The 24,473-nt window shown below is 43.4% G+C and overlaps 2 protein-coding genes and 1 long non-coding RNA gene across 7 annotated transcripts in view; 1 reads left to right on the top strand and 2 right to left on the bottom strand.

The window, feature by feature from the left end:
• TMEM44 (transmembrane protein 44) overlaps positions 1-3,627 on the bottom strand; it is a 35,917-nt gene extending 32,290 nt beyond the window's left edge. For 4 of the 5 annotated variants that reach the window (XM_033131770.1, XM_033131779.1, XM_033131787.1 and 1 more), the window contains exons 1-2: positions 2,840-3,325; positions 201-327 (exon numbers count right to left, since the gene is read on the bottom strand). In XM_033131770.1, the coding sequence (XP_032987661.1) occupies positions 201-327; positions 2,840-2,982 (270 nt within the window). In that variant the 5' untranslated portion in view covers positions 2,983-3,325. Of the gene's footprint in view, positions 1-200; positions 328-2,839; positions 3,326-3,496 lie in introns of those variants that run through there. The other variant, XM_033131774.1, reaches the window with a different exon arrangement.
• Positions 2,849-9,136, top strand: LOC117036719 (uncharacterized). The gene is made up of 3 exons (XR_004425435.1): positions 2,849-2,928; positions 3,664-3,802; positions 8,379-9,136. It is a non-coding gene; the product is annotated as an uncharacterized LOC117036719 (long non-coding RNA).
• Positions 9,137-9,271: 135 nt separating this feature from the next.
• Positions 9,272-24,473, bottom strand: part of LSG1 (large 60S subunit nuclear export GTPase 1) — a 28,595-nt gene continuing 13,393 nt past the window's right edge. The window contains exons 8-14 of the mRNA XM_033131768.1: positions 21,535-21,948; positions 18,599-18,700; positions 18,316-18,459; positions 16,628-16,751; positions 14,113-14,192; positions 12,623-12,796; positions 9,272-9,817 (exon numbers count right to left, since the gene is read on the bottom strand). Of these exons, the coding sequence (XP_032987659.1) occupies positions 9,638-9,817; positions 12,623-12,796; positions 14,113-14,192; positions 16,628-16,751; positions 18,316-18,459; positions 18,599-18,700; positions 21,535-21,948 (1,218 nt within the window). The 3' untranslated portion in view covers positions 9,272-9,637. The remainder of the gene's footprint in view (positions 9,818-12,622; positions 12,797-14,112; positions 14,193-16,627; positions 16,752-18,315; positions 18,460-18,598; positions 18,701-21,534; positions 21,949-24,473) is intronic.

Genomic DNA, 24,473 nt, shown 5'->3' with positions numbered 1-24,473 from the left:
GAAGAGCCCACGGTGGAGGTAAACAGGTGGGTAGGGGGGGCCTTATTGAGAAGGTGGCTTCTGAGCAGAGTTGAAGGACGTGAGCAGTGAGCCATGTGGCTGTCAGGGCAAGAACACTGGAGGGGGGCAGACAGACCAGGAAGGGCACAGGCCCTGAGGCGAACTGCGCCTTACGTGGGAAGGGACTAAGACGGACGCACCTGGATGGTGAGCTGTCTGGCCAGTACCGCCCCGACTGTGTCACACAGGCTGGTCAGGAGGCAGCACGCAGCACACAGCGCCGAATGGTCCTGTCCAGATTTCTTTGCACATCTCAGATAGAGAAGTCTGCGGGGACAGAAAGGGGTGTGGACGGAACATGGGAGCTGTGAGTTTGCGCTCCCAAAGCAGGTGTCTGAAAAGGGCAATTGTGACTGTGTGTCCTTATGAAGCACTTTCTCCCCCAGGTATTCAGCAGGTACTTTTGAACTTAGTTTACAGACAGGAAAAGAAACGATCAAAAGGCTCCCGGCCTGGGGCAGGAAACAGACCAGCCTCTCTAATGAAGAGGAATTTCTTTCCTCCTACAAATCTGGGCCACTCAAGTTCATGACCACCTTTCAGTGCTGACAAACTAGCTGTCAGGTTTTATTTTATGAAAGGAAACAGAAGGGTTATAAAAATAACTCAACCACTGCAGTTCACTGTAGAGCAGAATTCATTGCCTAAATTTAAAAAGGCAAATGGTTTCTTTGAAATTAAAGTGAAATCTTTCTAATCCACCCGTGTAATGGAGGGGCCAGCCTTCTACTGGCCCATATCAAAGTTGATTTCATTTTGGATACTCGTTCTTTACAGACAGGGAGAGCAAAACTCTTGAAGATGCCAGGAATTTTGGGCTGACTTCCACTAGTGCCCCGCTGCCCATGGCTTGCTGGCTTCTAGGCCTTCTCCAAAGACCCAGGAACAAGCTCAGAAAGGCAGAAGCGATCTTGAAAGAACTTTGTTCTAGATGTTTCCCTGCTACATTTCTATGGAGAAACCAAGGTACAGTTGCAGCTGTGGTTTCATTTCCTTCACCCACAGGGTAGTACTCACTCTACCCTGGTAGGACCTTTCGTTCTGAGCATCAGCCCTTGGGCATCTCGGATGAGGATGGAAGGTTGTTGGGTTCCTCCTAAAGATCCCCTGACCTGCTAGAGGAAGCCTGAAGCTCAGAGCAGAAACATCAACCTTTAATGTGCACCCTGGACTCCTGAAACCAATTCAAGGCCAAGCAGTGAAGGTTCTAAATGAGGGACTCTCTGAGTTGGACCCAGATTAGAAGTAATTTATCTCAACTGTCCCACTTGAAAGTGGAGAAAGCTGAGGCTTACGGTGAAAGAGGAGTTAATGGTGGGCCTTCTGACTTCCTGTGTGGGAGCTTCGCTCTGTACCCTGTTGCTCTGGGCCATTATCCATCTCTCAGGGGTCAGGGATGCCATGCTGACCCTAACACAGCCTGCACACAGCTTGGAGGAGATACAATCCCCAAGGACAAATGAGATTCAGGGACGGTGAAATCCTTAAAACCAACGGTGTGTCCACAGCTAAGGCAGGGTAAGAAAGAGGACTCTGCTCCCAGACTAACTGGCTGGGCATTCTCGCGTTACTGATCCTCTGCAAACCTTGGTTCCAAGTCAGTTAAATGTCTCCTAATGCAGACCTCAGAGGGCAGCTGTGACGACACAATGAGACAATGCATGGAGAGGGCCTCATGTTCCATCCTCCGGTCTGGCGAGTTTAATTCTCACCAACCTGCCCCTTTCTGCTGGGACCTGGGGTTTTGGTTCCCTTCATTCGGACAAGTTAGGTAACCTCTCAGAACCTAGATTTCCTGATCTAAATAGGGTAATAACAGCCCCTACGTCCTGGAGTTGGAGCAGGGAGTCACTGAGTTAACGAATGCAGCAGTAAGCCCACAGTCAATGTCCTAAGTGTCTTTATTCCTATTCCAGTGACTGGTAGAGGCTGCAGCATCTCTGAAACACTGTCAAACGCCTCGGGAATGTCCATCAAGTGTCTAAGGAGCTGGCACCAGCCTTCCTGGGGGTTGCTGGTCTTTTCTCCTCTGCCAGGAAATATTTGGGTGGCAGCATCCTTCCAAGCTTGGGAAAGGGTGGCTGAAGACCTGGAGGTCACCTTTACCCCGACTTCACCCTTAGAATCCAGGTTACGGTGATCACCTGTCACAACCGCTCCAGGTGCTGGGAAGACCTAAGGCAAATTCTGTGGCCAGAGTCAGATCATCCCTTTCCCATTTCCTAGCTAAGAGGGCCTTGGGAAATAGAGACCAGAAACATTGTGAGACTTGTCCTAGGTCTTTGCCCTCTGCCAAGGGTTGGTGACAGAACTAGAGCAACAGTAATGATGTTTAATGAGCACGTATTAAGCCCTTTAGTGGTACTTATTTAATCCTCCCTTCCGTCCTATGAGTTATCATTCCATTTACCTGAGCAAAATGAGGCCGAGGTTTTATAGCTTACCCAGCTCACACCGCGAGCTAATGGGGAAAGGCTGACACCAGAACCCAGGGCTGGCGGCTTCCAGTCCAGGACCCTGTCCACTGTACCACCCAGCCTCCTCCTGCTGGCCCACGGCCCAGCCTCCCTGTGCGTGGAATCCGGGAAAAGTATCGACTTCAGTCTACGGCGAAACGTTAGTTTCGATCCTGCAACTGTGCTGCCTTCTGCTTCGTCCCTTTCTGCCCCCTTCCCTCTAGGTTTCCAACAGGGAGTTAGCTGGAGAGGGAGTGAGTTCCCATTCCCCCCGCGGCCGACCCGCCCCCACCCCGGCGCCGCCAGGTCCCGGTCCCCATTACAGCGCGTGGGCGGCGATCCAGCAGGAGAAGGCGCAGATCCACAGGCCGAAGGAGATGCAGACGCGGTGGCGGGCGAAGCAGCGGTCCAGGTAGCCCCAGTCCCAAAGCGCGGGCGATGGATCGGGGGTGGGCGCCTCCCCCATGGCAGGCTCGCCTCCACCGACCAGTGTTGGAGCCACCCGCGTGGCCAGGGACCCGCGCGCAGCTTCCCCCGGCCGCAGAAGCTGTGGGCGCTACCGCCCCGCGCCCCCTTCTCTGGGTTCGGCTCTGTCGCGGCGGCCCAGCGGAGCGTCCAGACCGCGGGCGGGAAATGGGTGCGCCCAGCTCTGCGGTCCTGGGCGCTGGCAGCTGCGGCCAAGACTCGAGGTTAAAGTTTCCGGGACCGCGCAGCTGCCCTCCCCTCGCGCTATTGTCGGGGGTCGGCGGACGAGAGGCCGCCCCCCAGCGGCGGGAGCCGCGAGCTGCCTGGGCACAAAGGCTGCAGCCCCGGCGCCCGCCCCCTTGACAGCTGCAGAGGCACTGCCCCAGCCGACCCACTTCGTCACCCACCTCCCCAGACCCGGTGGCCGGAGAGGAATCCAGTGACCTGTCGGGTCACTTTAAGGCACTTTGTCCGCTCATCAATCCACCACATTTTTTGAGCCAAACAATACGTACTTTGCGTCTGGCGAAGCGCTTGGGTGCCGGGGATCCCGAGGTGAGTGGGGCTTGGTCCTGACGGTTGGTCACAAGGGTACAATACAAAGGCGTGTTAGGAGGCCACGAGGGATAAGACAAACGCGCTGGTAAGCAATCCCCTTACCTCTTCTCACTCTCTCCTGAAGCTGGACCGGCACCCTCCGCCACTCAGTCAGCCAAGCCTGGCTCTGGCAGTCATCCTAGACAGCGACCCCAGCAGCCAAGGAGCCCGGTGAGTTTTGCAATCTGTCCCTTCCCATCCAGCCACTCCGCCACACAATTCAGGTATACAGGGCAGCTTTTCTTGAAAACAAACTATTCTAATTTTTAAATTTCCTTGTTGATTTTCATAATTTTTCTTAAAGAACATGACTGTGTCGTTTCATTTTTTTCATTCTGGAGGCGGGAAGGGCATGGCCTGTGGACACTGGCAAATAGCGGAGGTACTGTGCTGAGGGTAGGACATGAGGTGAGAGAGTCCACAGCCCAGTCATGAGGGGATCAGGACTTAACCCTGTAGGAAACGCTTAGGGTTATGTATTCTAATCAACCCCCTCCCTGCCTCCCAAATTCTCCCAGTACCTTCCACAGGGCTCTGCACAGGATCAGTCTCTAGGAAGTGAATCTGTTCCTTTACCAGGCTCCCCCGAGCCCGGCAGCTGCCCCACCCAGAAGCTAATGTTTTTTGGCCAAGGTCCTGCGTTTGCCGAAAAGAAAAACTAACAAGAGGATCATAACACATGTCCTCCCTCCATGGCTCATAGGCATTTCCTATTGGCAGAGGCACAGCACCCACAGCCATTGTCCTCAAGAAGGAAGGGCTGTGGCAACCTGGGCAGTCCAGCAGGAGTGGGCAGCCACTGGTGGCCATAAATCCCAGCCACCTGGGGTGAGAGAGGCTCAACGGCTTTCTCTTCTGAGGATATGTTGCCTCCTGCTAATGTTCTTGTAAAATGCATTATTTGGAGGAAGGGCTCACATCAGTTTGATGTACCTGCTATAAATGTAGAAAAATTAATTCTAAGAGCATGCATTTTGAAATAATGGCATTTCCAAGTTTTAATCAATTCCATTGTGGACATGTTGGAGTATCATGATTGAAGCAGGTGGTAGGACTGTTGGGGTCCTGGGTTCTACTTAAAACGCTGTCATCAACACACTGTTCATCAACACGCTATGATCTTGTGAAGTTCCCCCCCCCCCCAAGTTCCTCATTAATAACATCTGATTGCTGAAAGTCATTTACTTCACAATGCTTAGAAGCTAGGCAAGGGCTAATGGAGCTAACAGATGTTCAAACATTACATCAAGGAAAGCCCTGAATTTTTTTTCCCCCTTCTTCCACCTTCTCTCAAGTTCCAGCCATTATTTCTCAGTCTAGTTGCGTAGGACACAGCCCCCTGGCCCATGCTGGTATTATGAGCCTTCCGCTACCCCGGCTGAGGCAGTTGGTTGCCAGTCGTCGGTTGGCCGCTCACTGCACCTCTTGCTGGCTGCGGGCCACTCATGCTGGCTGCCAGCCACCCACACTGGCATACAGTAGCCAGCGGCAGCACTCAGCAGCCTGCGGCAGCTTATGCCAACCTCTGGCTGCTCAGCCCAGCTCCAGGGAGAGCTGTTGTTCACAGTCTTAGCTGTAGAGGGCGCAGCTCGCTGGCCCATGTGGGAATCGAACCCACAATCTCAGCGTTAGGAGCACTGTGCTCCAACCACCTGAGCCACGTGGCCCGCCCAGCCCTGCATTTTTAAAGAAGTAAATCTCAATGAATGCTGTCCAATATAACAGCCAAGGCAACTCATCTTTTAAAGAGCCAACTACATAGAATGCAGTACTTGAATATTTGCATTGAAATAATTATTGAACAGAAATGTAAGTTCTCACTGCAGTTTACAATTCGGAAAGAAACAAGCATCCTGCCAAGTTCCTATATGCCAACATAGGAGCCGGATAACCCCACTTCCCAAAAGCCAGCAAAGGCAGAGTAAAATCAGAAACTTACGTTTCTGTTAATTGGGGTAACTGTTTGTTTCTGGTCTCCTAGTATAATTCTTCCGTCTGTTCTTCTGAATGGCCCTGAGCCCTTGTATTTAAGTGTCTTCTCTTATGACTCCCAATTGTTTACTTTGAAAAATTTCAGAACTACAGAAAAGGTGAAATTGGGATTCACCAATTAAACACAACAGACAACAAATAGTGGAAATTAAGTGTGAAAATTTTGAATGAATTTCCTCACTTCTCCACAATGACTGAAGAAGGGAAACAGCTATGAAAAAAGGAGGCACGAAATAGACATCTGGCTTGCTGCCAAATTTCCCACTTTATCCCCCAAGAAAACATATGTTGCTATTGGCTTCTTGACAAAAACCTCCACTTCCTTCTAATTTCCTGAAAAGTAAACAGATGACAGATGTATAACAGGTTATACTCTAAAAGGGTGGTATATTCCTTGCTATAAAATGATGTGAAACAATGTCAAAACAATCAAGTGTTAATGATGAAGGTAGTTTGTGAAGTCTAAAGTACTAACCTCTATCACAAGGGTCGGAATACTTTAAAAAAAATTGTAAGGGATACTTAACAAGGCATATTCTGGGCAGGAGCAAAGGTGAAAAGAGAAACTCCCCTTTCAGGGTGTCCTAGTTTGGGTTCCTTCGACTCTAAGTGAAGGACTTAGGTTTAGCAATTCCATGAAGCAGAAGTGAGGGAGTGAAGAAAGTGAGACAGGGAAGGGCGAGAAGCCATGCAGGCTGAGTTACTGAGAGGGTTTTAGCTGTGGGCAAGCGGGGCTCAGTCCCACTTAGGATCTAGCGAGGAACAGGTAGGATGTACACACTGCGTGACAGGGAAGCTGGGGTACTTACCAACCAGCCCCAGTTCCTTACCAGTTGGGGGTTGCTCTCGGGTGTTAAATGCTTGCTCAGTGCAGGTATTCTTGTGCAGCAAGCTTCTGTGGTGCAGGACAGCAGAAAACAGCGCTTGTGGTGGAAAGCTGTCAGTTTGCACGGGAACTCTCCACCAGCGCTGCAGGGGAGCCCAGTGTAGGCTAAGGGACATGGGGTTGGATGGGGCATCTCCACAGACATCTCACCAGTAATACTTGCTAGAAAATGGAGTCAGATACTCTTTACAATTGTTCACGTTCATGAATGTTAAACATCAAAGGTATACATCCAGAAATAAGCCCTAACATTTATGTTGCATATTCGACAAGGGTGCCAAAACAATTCAATGGGGAAAGACTACTGTTTTCAACAAAATGTTGGGACTACTGGATAGCCACAAGCAAAGGAATGAAGTTGGTCCATCCCTTACCTCACATAGTATACAAAATGTAACACACAAAATTATATATAATATACAAAAATTATATATAGTATACATAATATACAAAAATTAACTCAAAATGGACCAGAGACCTAAATGTAAGACCTAAAACTATAATACTCTTAGAAAATATAGGGGTAAATCTTAGTAACCTTGGATATGGCAATAGTTTATTAAATATAACACCAATAGCACAAGTAACCAAATTAAAAACATAAATTTGGACTTCGTCAAAATTAAAAATGTGCTTCCAAAGGCGTTACCAAGAAAATGAAAAGACAACCCGTTCAATTGCAAAAAATATGTGCAAATGATATATCCAATGAGGGACTTTTATCTAGAATGTATAAAGAACTTTTGTTAAAACTCAGTAATAAAAAGACAAATAACCCAATTAAAAAATGGGCAAAGGACCTGAGTAGACATGTCTCCAAAGACATACAAGTGGCCAATAGCACATGGAAAGATGCTCAACATCATTAGTCATCCAGGGAATGGAAATCAAGACCATGATGAGCTACCGCTTCACACCCACTAGGGTGGCTAAAACAAAAAAGACAGTAACAAGTCTTGACAAGGATGTGGAGAAATTAGAACTGTTATACACTGGGTGGGAAATGTAAAACGGTGCAGCCACTTTGGAGAACAGTCTGGCAGCTGCTCAAAAGGTTAAATAAATATATAGCAATTCCAATGGCCCAACAATTCCACTCCTAGATGTACACCCAGGAGAATGAAAAACCTATGTCCACACAAAAACTTCTGCACAAATGTTCATAGCAGCATTATTTCTAATAGCCACAAAGGTGGAAACCTAAATGTCTATTAACTGATAAATGGTGTGGTATATCCATTCGGTGGAATATTCAGCAATGAAAAGGAATGAAGTACTGATAGATGCTATAACATGGATACACCTCGAAGACATTAGGCTAAGTGAAAGCCAGTCACCAAAGGTCACGTAGTGTGACTTCATTTATATGAAATGTGCAGAATAGGCAAATCTGTACGTAAATTAGATGAGTGGTTGCTTAGGGCTGGGGGGATGAGACGATCGGGGGCTGATTATTAAAGGTACAGGGTTTCTTTCTGGGGTGATAATGTAGAATTGATTGTGGTGGTGGTTGCACACAACTCTGTAAATGTACTAAAAACCATTGAATTACAGTGAATTTGCATGGTATGTGAATTATCTCAATAAGTATGTTATAAAAATAACCAAGAGCGTGGAAACATATATGATTACTCTTTTTCTAAAAAGTCTCATGTTTTAGCGATGGCACTATTATAAAGCCACACTTACTTAGAGTAAGTACATGCTTTGTCCATTCAGTATGAGTTTCTGCCATATGCCTGTGCCTGTTTAATAAATGGAACAAAGTATGCTTTCGTGTGCCAATGCTTGTTCCTCTCCTGTCAGGAACTTTTTATTTAGACTGCCTCTAGTCTCAGATAAAAAGGAACGATTGGAAGCAGATTGTTACAGGTGGAGGAACACAGTGTTAGAACATCTTCAGCCCTGCCTTCTCTATCTAGGTCTACCTCAGCGTTGATCTGAATAACCGTTCACCTGATACTTATATGAAGAGTTAGAACGCACCTATTCCTCTCATGTATCAATCCTTCCTTGGCTTACCCACTGCTTTTGAGAAAACCTCCAGAATCCCTACACAGGCTCGAAGGCACCTGGGACCGGCTCTGGCTAACTCCCATCCTGCCGTGCTGCTTCCTGCTTCAGGGCCCTGCTGTCCCCGGTATTTTCCACACTGCCCTTCTTGCCATGGTAGGTGGTCAATAAATATTTATTAAATTAATGAACAAATGTAATTTTTTTTATCACCAAGATTCAGCACATTTTCAAATGTATCTTAAATACATATGGGCACTTGAAGGCTTCTTAACTCTGAATTCATGGGTGAACTTTGAGTGGGTCTGTAAACCTTCTGATGTAGGTCACGGAATTGTGTATGCATCTTTTCTGGAGAAAGCGTCCATAACTTTCATTATTTACAAAAACATCTGACACAAAACAAGGTAATGATCCAAGTTAAGGGAATAATAAGTCTCAGAGAAAAAGGGAGATTAAAGTGAGAAGCTGAAACAGCCATAGTGTATTATCAATGTGTATATCTAATAAGAATGAAGGTGACTGTAAAAGGTAAACTGCCCTTCTTACTCCTGATGGTTTTAAGTACTAAGGACATCAGGGATCCCTAAAACGAGCTGATTTTATTGCGACTGCCTGCTCTCACTCCCTGTAGGTTAGCTATAGAGTACACATGCTTCCCTCTGTAGTAGTGGTTCAGAGGGAACCATTCCAAGATCTGATATGCCTTCCCCCCTATCAGGAGTGTGTTGGATATGTGTGTGAGGTTGAGAATCACTAATCTAAATGCATTTAAAAGAATCCATCTAAAATCGCAGTCATGTTTTAGCAAATTAAAACTGTTTAATGAACGTGGAACGTCCAAATAGCAGTGTATCTATCTACATAAACCAATAAAACATGTTAGTGGCAATTTAATCTTTCCAAAAAAATTCCCAACTTACAAATGCACTTGTGTGTATGTTTGCACAAACAGACATCATTCATTCCTTCCTCTTAAATTCAGCCTTCTATAAGAGGAGGTTTCTGGGGCTCCAAGTTCTCCGAGGAGCCCCCAGTGTTAGATACTGACTGCCGGGTGTGGCTGAGCCCCCGGGTCCATGGGCCAGGTCCGTTCTATAGCACCACAGGCGAGGAGCAGCTTCTTTTCTTCTCTGGATGTAGATGCCATTTCTGTTGCAGCCCAAGTTCACGTATCCAGGTGCTTGTAGAGTCTACGACTTTTCTCTTTTTTATTTCTGTTGCCATGTTTTTTCCAGGGCTTCCCAGCCCCACTCTCAGCGCTAACAGTCGCTGCACTCACCAGCCCACTCCCAGGTTTGTAGCCCATCACAGCCTGGACTCCTTTGGTCAAAGCTCTTACGTTTTCCTAGCAAATGAGAGAAAATATTAGTTGAGGCCTCCGCAGTCTCCTTTAGAGGATCTGCACAGTATTATTTAAGGAGAACTCCACGATAGTAGACTTGTCTCTCCCTGATTCTCTTTTCTCCTACTTACTTAAATGATAAGTTTTCAGCACTGTCTTCATTCTTTTTTCTCAACTTTATTTAGTTCCATAGCTTCACATACTATCTATAACTAGACTCATAATACTAGCTAATTTCTGAAAATCTCTACTTTGATATCGAAATTCAACCTGCTTCAATCTAAATTTAGTTAGGAATTGACTCTCCATTCTTTATTTCAGTGGGTGGTAGAAGAATCCGCCCAGCTGCCAAGACAGCACTCTCTGCCTTCCTCGTAAAAACACACGGTTAGCCACTAAGTTCTGTTGACTCCAGTCTCCAGAATTTTGTTCCTCTATTTCCTTTCCCTTTCTATCCCCATTGCTCTACCCCTACTGTTCATTCGCAGTCACGGGACCACTGCAGGACTCCTCGAACCCAGTGTCCACATTTGTACAAGAGTTCTCTAATCATCTCTCTCTCTATTCCTGTCCTCACAAATCTCTGATGACTCCCTGTAGACCAGGGAAATCAAGTTCAGCTTCCGTCGCAAGGCCACCTACAACACGGGCTCTTTAATGATAAAGCCCACATACCCACACCTTTATGCCTTTGTTCATGCTACTCCTTCTGCCTGGAAATCTGGTGCTCACCACTCTTTCCAGCTGGCACACTTTTATTTGTCCCCCAAAGTCCAGCTTAAATACCACTTTCTCTCTAGCTTTTTCACTCACCCACTATGTTCCCAGCCCCAAGATGAACTGCTCCACAATGTGTGTTCACAACATACTTCACTTATACCTCTGTCCCAGACCTAACATGTCATGTTAACTTGCCTGTCTCCCCTTAGCTAGACTGTGCTTTACCCTCAAAGCAATAATTGTGTCTTACTCATTTTGATATCCCAGGTCCTGGAACAGTAGCTGGCACACAGTAAGTGCTTAAAAAATTTTTGTAAACTTGTGATTTCATTTAAGTAAAACAAAACAACTAAACTGATTTTAAGTTTACTTAGTAGAAACAAACATCCAATATGATTTGTAAGTATAAAGCAGTATCTCATGATCTTCTTAAAACAGTAAACCATTACTCTAGAGACTAAAGCTTAGATACAAGATTATAATTATAAGTTCTCAGCTTTCTCGTACATGACCTTTAGAAACGACCTTTAGAAACTTTTTATAAACACTTAAAACTTCAACTTAAAGGCCCCGTATGATAGTAGTAGGCCCAAGAAAGATCCTGTCATTTTCTGCCTGTTGGTAAACCTTCTTCTACATATTGGCAGACTTGAAAATAGTTCGACAATCTGAGTTCCAGCCCCGCTTTGATAAAACAGGTGTCCCCAGGTTAAGTCACTTCGCCTCCCTAAGTCTCAATGTCCTCAGTAGCAAAATGGGGATAACAGTATCTGCGTGGATAACAATACCTCCCCAAGCTCATGCGTGTGGCACACAGACACGGCACCACCCAAATACTGAACATCATTCTCGGGCGACCCCTGCACTCCCCCGCTTCCTTTGGTTATAGTCACAAAATCATTTGAAAAATATATTAAGTACAATTATAGGATTTAACTCTTCTGTACATGAATTTGTTCATTAAAATGCTATATGCAATTGTATCTGTGATGTGTCAGATGGGTACTACCCGTATTGGGGTGATCACATTGTAAGGTATAGAAATGTCTAATCGCTGTGTTGTACACCAGAAGCTAATACTGTATGTCAACTGTAACTGAAATGAAAAAAAAATTTTTAATTGTAGCTTTGTAAACAACTAAAGTTATTAAAATGTGTTGGCTCAGAGAAAAGACAATCCACAAAATGGGAGAACATATTTGCAAATTATAAATATGATAAAGGCTCATATCCAGAATATCTAAAAAACTCTTATGTTTCAACTACAGACAATCCTCCAAAGAAGAGATATGCATGTGCCAACGAGCACATGAAAAGGTGCTCAATACCCCAGTCATTAGGGAAACACAAGTAAAAATCAGGAGATTCCACTTCGCACATGCTAGGATGGCTAAAATAAAAAAGACAAAAATATTGGCAAGGATGTGGAGAAATTACAACCCTCATACATGCTTGTGGGAATGTAAAATGGTGCAGCCACTTTAAAAAGTTAAACATGGAGTTACCGTGTGACCCAGAAATTCCACTCCTACCAATATACCCAAAAGAACAAAAAATGTATGTCCACAAAACCTGCATATGAATGTTCACAGCAGCCTTATTCATAGTAGACAAAAAGTGGAAACAACCTAAATGTCCATCAACTGAAAAATAAACAAAATGTGGTCTATCCACTCAATGAAATACTGTCCGACAATAGAAAGGAATAAAGCACCGGTACATGGATGGACCTTGAAGTCACCAAGCCAAGGTAAGGAAGCCAGTCACAAAAGACGGCATAGTGTATGATTCCACTTACAGAAAATGTCCTGAACAGGTAACGCTATGGAGAAAGTAAATTAGTATTTGGCAGGGGCTGAGCAGAGGGGAATGGGGAGTGACTGCTAATAGGTATGGAGTTTTTTTTTGGAGTGATAAAAAAAAATGTTCTAAAATTAGATAGTGGTTGCGGTTACACAACTGTGACTATAATATAAACTACTGAATTGTATATTTTAAAAGGGTGTATTTTATGTGTGAATTGTATTCCAATAAAGCTGTTATACAAAATGTGTTGGATGAGAAATTAAGAAAAACTTTAAAACTTACTTGATGGAAAAAAGTTTTGTCAACTATATTTTCAATCTGTTTTGCTTTTTTATTTCCACCTGACTGTAGTTTCATTCCACCACCATTCCATCTGTTCTCTAGTAGTCGCTGGTGTTGATACTGAAAGGTCACGGGATCTCTTCCAGGAGGAGGGTGACAGTACAGAAGTTTACCCTGCAAGGACAGCATGAATAATAACAGTGCATTTGAAGTGCCACCTGTGTTATCCCAGAAAGAAAAAGTCCTCAGACAAGGCATCGCCAACCAGACACACTCCGACGGAGCTTTCTGCTTTGCCATTAAGTTAGCTGAGCTGAGTTTTGGTCACCTGCCACTTAAGAGTCCTAACCAACATACAGATGACGCTCCTTGGCCTTCCAGAGGCCTCGATCTCCCCGAAGCCCCCAGACTAGAATCAAATCTTTCTTCCCTGTGCTCCTTTTTCACCTCGTTTGCATTTCTACTCAAGTATTCTTCAGTACATGTGTACGACTTATGTTTTCCAAAGCCAAAACCAGGACACAATCGGACATTGTGAGTGAACTCGTGGAGATGCTGGGCTAGTTGCAATTGTTCACTGGGTGCAGATTGTTTTCTTTCCACAACAAACACTAAAAAAACCTGGGATTGTGTTTAACTCATCTTCCTATCCTCCACAGTTCTATAAATTGTAAATGAATAATTTATCCATACAAATATTCTATTCACTATTTTCTTTCTGAATTGAAGGCAAGAGAATATGGCTGTCCACTTTGACTGCTATGCTCTAAGAGCCCCGCGGATGTGGTATTGAGAAGAGGGAATAAAGCCAAATCCTCAAATCAGCCACCACTGGGACCCTGTAATGCTTAGTTGTGGATTTGTGGAAAGAATTAAGATCCATACATAAAAATTATTGGGGGCTAATTACATGCCAGGCACTGAGCTCAGTGGTGTGTGTATCTCCACACACATACATTGGTCCAATTTATTTTCCATAATAATCTCATGAGATAGATACTTTTAAGTCCTATGCCATCGATGAGGAAAACCAAAAACTTCTCATGACCTCATCTGTAACATGAGAACAATAACCTCATAGACTTGTTATGTGTTTTTAATGAGACAATACATGTAAAACATTTAGTACTACTCCTAGCAGGGTTAGCTCTGAGTAAATGTTAGCTATTATCATTGTTACAAGTGTAGGAAGAAAAGCATATATACAGCTATATCATGTGGGGGATTATGCAACAGAAGATGGAAAAACCAGAGACAGAAATTTATCACTTTCACTGACAAGTATTCGGAGATCTTCACCTCTTTCATATTATGTCAGTCACTTGCATTTGTATGATGCTAGCTCCCCTGGATCAAGAGTACAACTCCAGTTATAACACAATCTCAATGAGAAAACATCTTTACAACCTAACAGGTTGCCATTTTCTAAGAACAGACCGTGAAGAAGAGCCTTGCTTATTCCAGAGCAACAATAAGCAGGGTTCACTTACACAGACATAATCCTTCAGGATGTAGCGTGCAGATCGAGGCTGGTCTGGCTGCCCATGTGCCGTCATGAATCCTCTCATACCTGTGAGGAGAAACGAATTTTGCAAAATGTAAGTTAGAAGACAGAACATCACAACAAAGACAACCTAAGTGGTGGAAATTTAGTCCTTTCCCTTATTACACTATGCATCCTTACTCTCTGTCTTTAAAAAAATCAACTGTCATGTAGAAAATATTTTGGTTAGCATTGTAAAAACATTTCATACCCCAGGAGAACAGACCATACTGTTCTATCTTATATCCCAGCACCACATTGTGACAGACACATTCAACTACTCTCTACTCCACTTAACTTCTTTCATGTCAATTTTAAACATTTATTCAAGGAGGCTACTTATAGAATGCTATGTTGTCAATGTTATTAGCAAAACCAAAAGCAACAGAGCAAGTTTTCTTCATCTAGATATACATGTATCTCCATATTTTTCCCAGTTTCCCAAACATACAACAAAGATCCCTTTAATAGAACTCAATTAGAAGGGCATAGCAGAGCGCAGTGGGTAAGAATCCAGTCTTTGGAAGACAGGTTGGGTTCAGAACTACCTGTGTGTTGGCTCTTTCAATTAGAAGAAAATAGTTAGAACCTTAGTTTACACCATACACAAAAGTACATTTAGACAGATTAAAAATCTAAAGTTTAAAAAAAAATAAAAGGTATTACAGGAATATAGTTTTATCCTTTTGGGATAGGGAAAGCCTTCCCAAGTAAAACAAGAAACCCAATCAAATCAAAAAGGAAAAAAAAAGTCTATTAAAATTGTTAACTTCTATATGGCTAAAGACGCCATAAATATGGGGAAAGTCATTTGTGGCACGTGTAACAAAGAAGTCCTATAAATTAAGACAAAACAATGTGTAGAAAAAGGTGATTCCTAGAAGAAATATAAATGACTAACACACATATGGACAGATGCTCAGTTTCACTAATATTTAAAGAAATACAAATTAAATAGAAAATTATTTAGCAACATCTTTAGAAAGCATTCTTTATGGATGACGGTGATCTTAGAAATTGTACATGTGTGGTCATCCATTTTTACAAACCAGTCTTTTCCTTACTCTGATTTTATCAGACAGAATGAGATGAAAAATCTTGAAAGACTAACGTTACTTTCAGTTTTATCTGGAAGTCAAATCAGATGGGAAGTTTGGGAGAAAGTCCACCTCTCCCCGCCTTTCAGGCCAGGGCACTGGAGAGAGGTCTGGATTAGGAAATGTGGGAGCAGACACCACCATGGCAAGTCATTTCACGCCCTGATTTCAGATTACTTGTTTTAAGAAGAGGGAGGAGGGGTGCACTGATCTCTAATGTCTCTTCTAGTTCTATGATTTTTTTGACTATACCAGCCTCACCACCAGTCCTTAGTATTTATCCTCTTTAAAGTCTCTCAACTAAGGTAAGTTCAGGTCTGACTTAAGTGTGGTTCATATCAAATCACCTTTCTCTGCCAGTAAATAATCAAATAAACGGAACTCCTTCCCCGCTGGTGACAATTCCTTTAAAGGCAAGTCACACACGCACAGAAATGTTTCTAACGTTGCTATTTCTTTAGATAGACACAGGTTTCCTCAGACCACCTTCAAAGTTTGTATGTAAGGTAAGTACATCACAGTCAAATAGAGAAATGATAGGCTAAGATAACTCCCATGTAAAATTGGGGTAAAACATGGGAAGTGGGAGAGCTGTGGACTCCTTTTAATGTCAAGCAAGGCTTACGAGGGACTGATGGAAGGGGAAGGAGGACGTTTGTGTCCCTACCCTAACCAAGCTCTGTCGAAATCACTGAGGACCTTCCCTTCTGATACTCCCCTCGTAACTCTCTTATCCTGCTGTGATAAGCATATTCATTTCCTTCCCAACATCCCTTTTCTTCCCTCCTGGGGAGAAGACTCTGAAAAAGCCAACACAGCATCGGATCAGAACCCCTGCGTCTACACTTGGGTACCATCAAAGCAGTGAATGTCTCACGGGCTTTTTCTTTAGACGCCTATGGCAGCTGGTGCCAGGCCCTGAGCTCCCTGGGGGTGCTTTTACCACTGCCCACCTCTAGGCCTCCTACAGGGAAAAGGCCTGAGACCAGGAGACCATGGGAAGCCGTGTCTCCCCAGGGACTGATTTCCGAGAAGGTTAGGAAGGGCAGACCTGGGGAACAGGCAAGGAACATAAAGCACCTCCTTCTCTAACTCTAAAAAGCACTTAACACACTGAAGTAAAATATCACTCAGGTAGCGCTCAGCTCTCCCTCCTTTACTGTTGGATCCTGAAACCACCAGCAAGTCAGCTACCTGAAGGCCACTTTACAGGCAAGGCCAACAGAGAAAACAAAAATATCAACCCTGGAACACGACACGACAGGTTCTTACGAAAAATTCTGAATTTGTTATCTTTGCAGAGGAATATTTCTGTCATTAAATGTATTATTTTTTGTTCGTGTTTTAAAAGAAATCACAACTCACATCCATAAGCTGTCAACAGTTCTTCTGATGTTGGAGGCCTATTGGGATCTTCATCCTCTCTAGGCTTTATGATATCAATACCATAGGTAGCTTCCAACACATGTCGAGGAATATTCTGGCAAATGTAATCTTGTCAAGGAATCCATTCCTGTGAACTGACCCCCTCCTTCCCATGGTATCTGACGCACGCTTGTAAGAATAAGGTACTTCAACACTTCTATGGCAAAAACCTTTTCACCTCTCCAAGAGAAGTAGTCATTCATTTAAAAAGACTTTTCTCTTAAACAAAGCCTCAGGCACCAAAGATCACTTCTAAATGAATTTTTTTAAAATAACTATTAAAATATTACCTCTGAAATACACCTTAAAGATGACACATTTTAACCTAAATAAACATCAGTTTGTGAGACGATCCTAATTCTGACCCAAAGCACAGAGAATCTGTTTCTAATCCTTACGACCATGCAAGGAGAGGTTATTTTTCCCTCCCTTGTCTAACTACCCACATATTTTTTCCTTAAGCCATTATAACATTCTATCTTGTAGTAGTTATTCAGGTACACGCCCCATATCCCCGACAGACTGAATCCTGAAGGGGCAGGATCCATGTGTGATTCACACCTGTATCCTCCACAGAAACCAACCTAACCTAGTTTGCAATAAATGTTCTGAGATTCATCCAGGTTGTTATCCGGAGATATAATGCGTTCTTTTAAACAACTGTATTCTGTTTTACCATATTTTACTTGTCCTAGTAAATGGATTCTTACTCATTATTCCTTACAGGAAGAGAAAACAATGTGGGGTAAACAAAAAGCTGCGGCCTTATGCGTGATCAGTAAGGGCCGTGTCAAGAATCGGCAGGACCTGGGATCTAACCCTCCTTATACACCAGCAAATTCGTGTGCCAGCTTCATGGCGCCTCGTGTCGGTTTCCAGGAGCCCTGAAACAGGAACAGACTAACGAGTTCCTTTGTAAGCAGGGTTACACCTTAGACCCTGCAGTTCTTTACCGATCTTTGAGTACGTTTTTCATGCCAGGTAACATCCGGGTAGCTTCACTGAGGTTACTTCATGATGCTGCTGAGGCAGCGAAGTTCCTCGTCTGCACTTACTAGCTGTGAGGTCTCAGGCAAATTATTTAACTTCTATGTGCTTTAGTTTCCTCAAGTTTGAGGAAATGGGAACAACAGCTGTATCCACCTCAAGGGTTGTTTTGAGAATTAAATGAGACATTAGTTGGTAAGTGTTTAGCAAAGTACAGAGCAAGCATTTATTACATGTTAGCCAGAATGATGAAGTTCTCAGTCGACTGCGAGGTAGCTATTGTCACCCTCATTTTATAGGAAAGGAAAGTCGCTGAAAGGTTAAGCAAGTTTTCCAAGGTCACTCAAATAGTCAAATGGCAGTGTCAGGATTCAAACAGGTTTGTATCTCAGGCTGAGATCCCAGCCTGGGCTCCTCCATTTATACGAGGCTACCTCGTTGCAATCAGGACACGATTTTCGCATTCTGAAGTCCTGATGTGATCACACTGGATAAACTTGGGCAGACACTAGTAAGCATCTTCAATTTTCCATTCTCAGGTATCAACCCTGGATACATCCAATGCAAGGCAATGTCTAAAACAAACCTGAAGCCTTAATCTACCCATAATGACCAGAATCCTCGCAAAGCAGAAAGGATATCAGTGATATAGGCGGGACGTGATCTCTCATCTGGTCAATTGGGAGGATTCCATTGCAAGTCATCTCGGCCTTGGTGGAGACAAAGGATGGCATCACCAGGCCTGGGCAGTCACACAAGCAGAGGCCAGGCTCCACAAAGAGAGTCTGAAAGACAAGTACGAGGTTTATGCTGCGCATAGGAAGGGAGAGAGCAGCACGTGAGTGGCCAAGAACTTCAAAAATACCCAAAGTGAGGAACTGGCTGAGAAGGAAATCCAGGGGCCGAGGCTGCAGAGATAAGTACCTGAAAATGCTTGGTGTGACCGGGCGTGGTAGACACAGACGCTTTCTTGTTGCCCATGATGGTGTTGATTGTTGAACTCTTACCAACATTTGGGTAGCCTACCTACAAGAGACTCAGAAATCACTCAACAGTCTAACAGAACTTCTAGCAAAGATCCGATTATATAAATAGTGGCAACATTAGTGTAAGTGTCTGGCTGCTTCAGAAATTGTGAAACAGCTGCTGTTTGTTGGCAGACATTTTGCCACCCTGTAGTGTGGGCGTAGTTATTCAGACTCATCTCCAGGATGAACAGTCACGCTAAGTACATTTTATTTCTGTAGGTATCGCTCTAAGAGCAGATGCTGCGGTCAAACTCCCCACCTGGTTCCCAGCTCTCCCCGCTTCCCCATCTACAGCCCTCTCCCCGCTTCTGTTGCATCTTCCGCACTGTGGGTAAAGCTGGGCATCATAGATATTCTCATCACAACATATAATTACTCTTACTTTTTAATAACATTAGCAAGTTTCTGTCTTGCTGGCTAAAAAATTTTAAAAAGAACAATGAACTGATATGTGTTATCAAGCTACTAAAATTCTTCAACTACTCTTGGGTTCTGGGTGAAACAACATCCATTTTTTAACCTCTGCCTCTCCCCCAAGAAATCTGAAATGCCATGTTGCCTCAGATCAAGCAGGATCGTATAAAGAAAAAAAGTTCTCAAATAAAACGACAAGCAAACTTTTTGCTCAAATTATGCCATACTTGTTCCATGCTTTTTCTCAGGCTTTCCCCCAGGCCTCCAAATCTAATTTCCTCTCTTACATGGTTCCAAGAATCTTCTATCAAGGTGACTGGAAGATTATAAAACACCTATTGCACTGAATATAAAATCCCCAACTTTCCACCTCTATTACAAGACTCATAATGGACATACATTCAGCATTCCAGTCTTACCTCTCACCATTCATCAAACTTCAGCCACATTCCATCACCTGCCATTCTACAAACACACTTTTCCATTCCCAGGGCTTTGCTTGAACATTTACATTTTGTCTCTCTGGAATGTCCCTTCATTGTCACTTGTCAAAATCCTTAAGATTTCATGTAACTGCTTATTAATTTCAGTATTCTCTTAATGTTTTGTTTATAGCATGATTAACATGATATGTTATTATCTGTTTAAATGTTATTTGTTGGAGACTTTTGTTGCTGTCATCTTCCCCGCAAGCTCCCATCAGGTTCCCTCATTATATACTCCTGTAGGGTAGTGAACTTCCCTCTAATTCTCATCACACTTGGAATTATAAGATCTACGAGGGTGGGACTGTGTCTATCTTGTCTACTGATTCATTGCTAGGGCCCCGCAGGATGCCTGGCAATGTGACAGGTGATTAGTAAATGACTGTAGAATAAGGAAACTAACCTATGCTCAGGATTTCTAGAATAAGAAACTCAGAAAGGGAGGGAGGCTGCTTAGCATTTACATAAATGTAAGAAAGAAATTAATGTGTAGGGAAGTTGGGCTTTCTGGGGCATGTGGATAATAAATTTTTAGCAATAACAGAGAGAAATGAAGCCTTAAAAGCTGAGAGGAGGCCGGCCCAGTGGCTCAGGTGGTTAGAGCTCTGTGCTCCTAACTCCAAAGGCTGCCGGTTCGATTCCCACATGGACCAGTGGGCTCTCAACCACAGGGTTGCCAGTTCGATTCCTCTAGTCCCGCAAGGGATGGTGGGCTCCGCCCCCTGCAACTAAAATTGAACACAGCACCTTGAGCTGAGCTCCTGGATGGCTCAGTTGGTTGGAGCGCGGGCTCTCAACCACAAGGTTGCCAGTTCAATTCCTCGACTCCCGCAAGGGATGGTGGGCAGCGCCCCCTGCAACTAGCAACGGCAACTAGACGTGGAGCTGAGCTGCGCCCTCCACAACTAAGATTGAAAGGACAACAACTTGACTTGGGAAAAAGGCCTGGAAGTACACACTGTTCCCCAATAAAGTCCTGTTCCCCTTCCCCAATAAAATCTTGAAAAAAAAAAATAAAAGCTGAGGAATTAAGTCACTTTTCCAAGGTTCATAGCAAATAAGTTAGTCCCACTGGAGCCCATTGCAGAACTAGGAATGACACCTAGCTCTGCCTCGCTTCAGACACAACTTTCTTAACCAGTACATTGAAATAAAATGTCTTAAGTAAGCTTTCCTTTTTTGGAGGCAGCGGAGGGAGGACAAAAATAATTGTGATCAGCTATCCTTGGCATGTAATTTACGAGCTGGAAGACTTTAAACCTGCCATGCTTTGCTTTCCTCGCTGTTTTATTCTCCTGGATGGAAGATCTTTAAAATAAACACCTTCTCTAATATTTTACGTTTCCTTAGCTAACGATGTGGCACCTCGAATCATGCTGCATCCCTTGGGGTCTGGGCACTTTTCACAGCCACCTTGGAGTCAGGTATCTGTAGTTAGGGACATGATCTCCTTCCCTTATTTGTAGTGTTTATGCAACTCAAGCATTTGTCATATCTTACCCGGCCCGAAGATGTTGGGGTTCTCCCTGATACACTTCTGGAACACTCAGAGTGTTAAGTCGGCAAGGATCACAAGATGCCAAATGCCTCTCTTACCTAAAAAGCCTACTTTACGTAAAGGGAAGAACACTGGACTAGGAGTCTAAAGACAACCTAGGAAGTTGCATGACAGGCAGGGCTGAACTGGAAGGAGACGAGAAGATCATAGGAACAGGGGTGTAACCAATATCAGCCTTGAGAAAGTTCACTCTTCTAGCTGGGCTTTGCCTGTCCCACACTGCCTACTCCCACAATGCCAGTGGGCAGCACGAGAGGAATTAATGCTCCCTGTGATGCCAGAAACCTGACGTCCCTGGGGTTCCAGTGCAGCTACCAAAGGGTGGGGAATAAAGACCCTCATGTGGTAACAATTTTATGACATATTTCTTCTTACCAGTCCGACAGTAAGGTGCTGATCTTTCACCTTCTTCCCAGGGTGCAGCTGCTTCAAGATCTCTAGTAATTCCTGCTTTGATACCAGGTGACTAAAATTGTGTGTCTGCCTCTTCTGCAGGGTTTTCCTGCTGTCAGCCTCAGAATCCACGGCACAGCTTTCCTTGCAGGCCTGGCCCCTGGCCTCTTCAGCAGGGTTGCTGTCCTCTTCTGAACACGTCTGCCAGTCTTCTTCCTCCTCCTCCTGACAGTCCTCATACTCACTGTCACCTTCATCACTAGTGACCGCTTCACCGAGGGAGACAGGATCCCGGTCTAGATGTTCAGCGTCACTGTGGGGAACGTCAGTCTCACTGCTACTGTCGTTTTCAAAGGCAGCTGTGTCAGCTTCTTCAGCATCTCTGTGTGCTTGTTCCTGAGGAAGTAATAAAACCACAGAAGTTCAAGTGTGTAACAACTGCCTTTTCGCTCTAGTGAAAATACTCAGATTGGTTATATAAAGTCATGGAGGAGACACTGTACACCTTTCAATGCAAAGACACAACCGAACTATCAACAGCGGTGCCCTCAGGAGAGGGGAGGAGTGGGGGCCCTTTACTTTATACACTTCTGCATTATTTCAACTTTGTACAAATAAAATGCATTACTTTTGTAATCGATCAATCTTTAAACAAAGCAAGGGTTTAGGAAAGCCCATGTCAAGCTGACTTCTTTGGCCGTACATTATTTTGCAACAGGCTATAGAACAAAGCACTTCTCATTAAAATAAAACATTCTCTGTACAAAGCAAGAAGGGCATAATTTGTAATCTGAGTTTCATTTTACATTCGCATTTTTAAAAGACAGTGGTTTGCGTGTTTAAGGAAACTGCTATTCTTTTATAATTGCTTTTAATAAATCAAAGTACTGTGGAAATAGCTCCCTGTATGTAAATGCAGGAGCCACAAAACTCAACTCCAGTATGTGGAAATTATTCACTAATTAAAGAGTTTCTTTGTAGAGAGAAAGATAATATCATGTATAATAGTATTCATGGGAGTTAATTCTTCTGCAGTTCTACTGATAACAAAGCAGAAGTAAGGCAATTTACAGTGTCACTAATTTGTACCAAGTAAGGGTGAACTGGTTTGGATCCAGTGTTAGAATGAGTCACCATCACAAAAGGGGACATAAGGGACTCAGTTTAACAGGTATCTTCAATGTAAGGAGAGAGATGTCAGGAAAATAGGTGTAATTCCAGATAATGCTGACAATTCAAAAAGAAACATGGAATTGGAAGGACTTTCTATGATAAATGAGCAATGAATGTAAAGATGTCACTCTATGCTCTTCTTAATCATTTTAAAATATAAAAGAGGCAGAAAACAAGAATATAAACTGAACATGAATGTGTATAAGGAATACTAAAGCTAGAAGCAGTTTAGGTTCAGGAAAAATGGTAAAGACAACAAAAGGGATTTGTGGTAGTTACATTAAAAATGAAAAGAAAGAAAAAGTCAATCTTTTGGGGAGCACAGTGCAATTTAACAGATGACCAAGAGGTACAACTGAAAACAAGGTACAACTCAAAATAATGTCCTATTTTTTAAAATAAGGAGTTAAACAACTATAGAGGAAGAACCAAATTCCACACAGGTGAGTCACAAAACAGTTAATATCAAACTATTTTTAATAAGTTCATGTTTGATACTCAAATGACAGATGTGATTACAGATATGACATCACAACGGTAGCTGGTATTTTATCTTGGGAAATCCTGCAAAACAGAGATTTCAGAAGACCTAGGAGGAATAAATGGGGCCTAACTTTTAGAAACGAAGGAAGATTATCTTCCATAAACCACACACTGCAGCCCAGAATCTGATATGTAAATAATTCCACAAGTTAGCTGCCAAGCCCTGAAAGGAAGACAGTTAGCAACAGGAGGCGACAGGGTACCCTGAGAGTAGATCATGCCAGCAAATTCTACTTCCCTTTGGAATCTACTACTTGGTCAACAGTTCGGGGAATCCCACAGATGTAGAAACTAACCCCTCTTCTCTTTTTGGTAGGGTTATTGCATTGGTGCATCAGGGCTAAGCGACACCGTGATAAATATTTAAAAGCTTCAGCAAGACATGGACTTTCAGGAAAGATGTGAAACAACAGAAATGATGGTTAAGAGGACAAACTATGAAGCCTGAGGATAATAAGCACTTACACTTATTGTTGAGAACATTAAATGAATAAAATATATGAAATGCTTAGAATAGTGGTACCTGGCAGAGAATACATTATCTATGGGTCAGTTGTTATTAACACCAATAACAGAATAGTTGTTACTGCTGCATCCTTGCAAACACACCTGTATTCATCACATTACAATACTTGGTACTGAGTGCTTAGTAAGTCCACAGAAGGTTATAGAGCTCTGTCCTTGGTCCTAATCGATTCAACAATGTTATCAATGACTGAAAAGAACATATATAGATGGGCAAACACACAAAATATGCAGATGATTCAAAGTTAGAAAGAGAGAAAAGCAATTGCACATCCAAAATGAACTCTACCTTGGCCCCAAATCACTAATGTAATATTTAAAAGGAAGAGTAATGTCCTAAGTTGAGGCAAAAACAAAATGAAAAACTTTTTCCAAATTTAAAGATGGGACGAGATCTGATTAATATGTCTTCTCATTAAAATATCTGAATGATTTGGTTGTTCACAGGTTCAATGAGCCACGAGCACAATACAGCTCCTCAGAAAGGGGGTGAATTACTGGAAATATCCTGATCACAAAAAATAACAGTCCCTCTGTATATGCCCTGGGCAAACCACACCTGGAAAAAGGTATTCGATTAGGTGCCACCAATTTGGAATGCGATCCTGACACAGACCGACAGGCACTCAGGACAATGAGTGCCCTGCATGATGTCTGTGAGGAACAGGAAAGCAGGCAAA

This window comes from Rhinolophus ferrumequinum, chromosome 2 (genome assembly GCF_004115265.2).
Source record: "Rhinolophus ferrumequinum isolate MPI-CBG mRhiFer1 chromosome 2, mRhiFer1_v1.p, whole genome shotgun sequence".
In the NCBI taxonomy this organism is placed as follows: domain Eukaryota; kingdom Metazoa; phylum Chordata; class Mammalia; order Chiroptera; family Rhinolophidae; genus Rhinolophus; species Rhinolophus ferrumequinum.
Note: the sequence above shows the minus strand (reverse complement) of the source record. Positions and strands in the feature narration are given on the sequence as shown.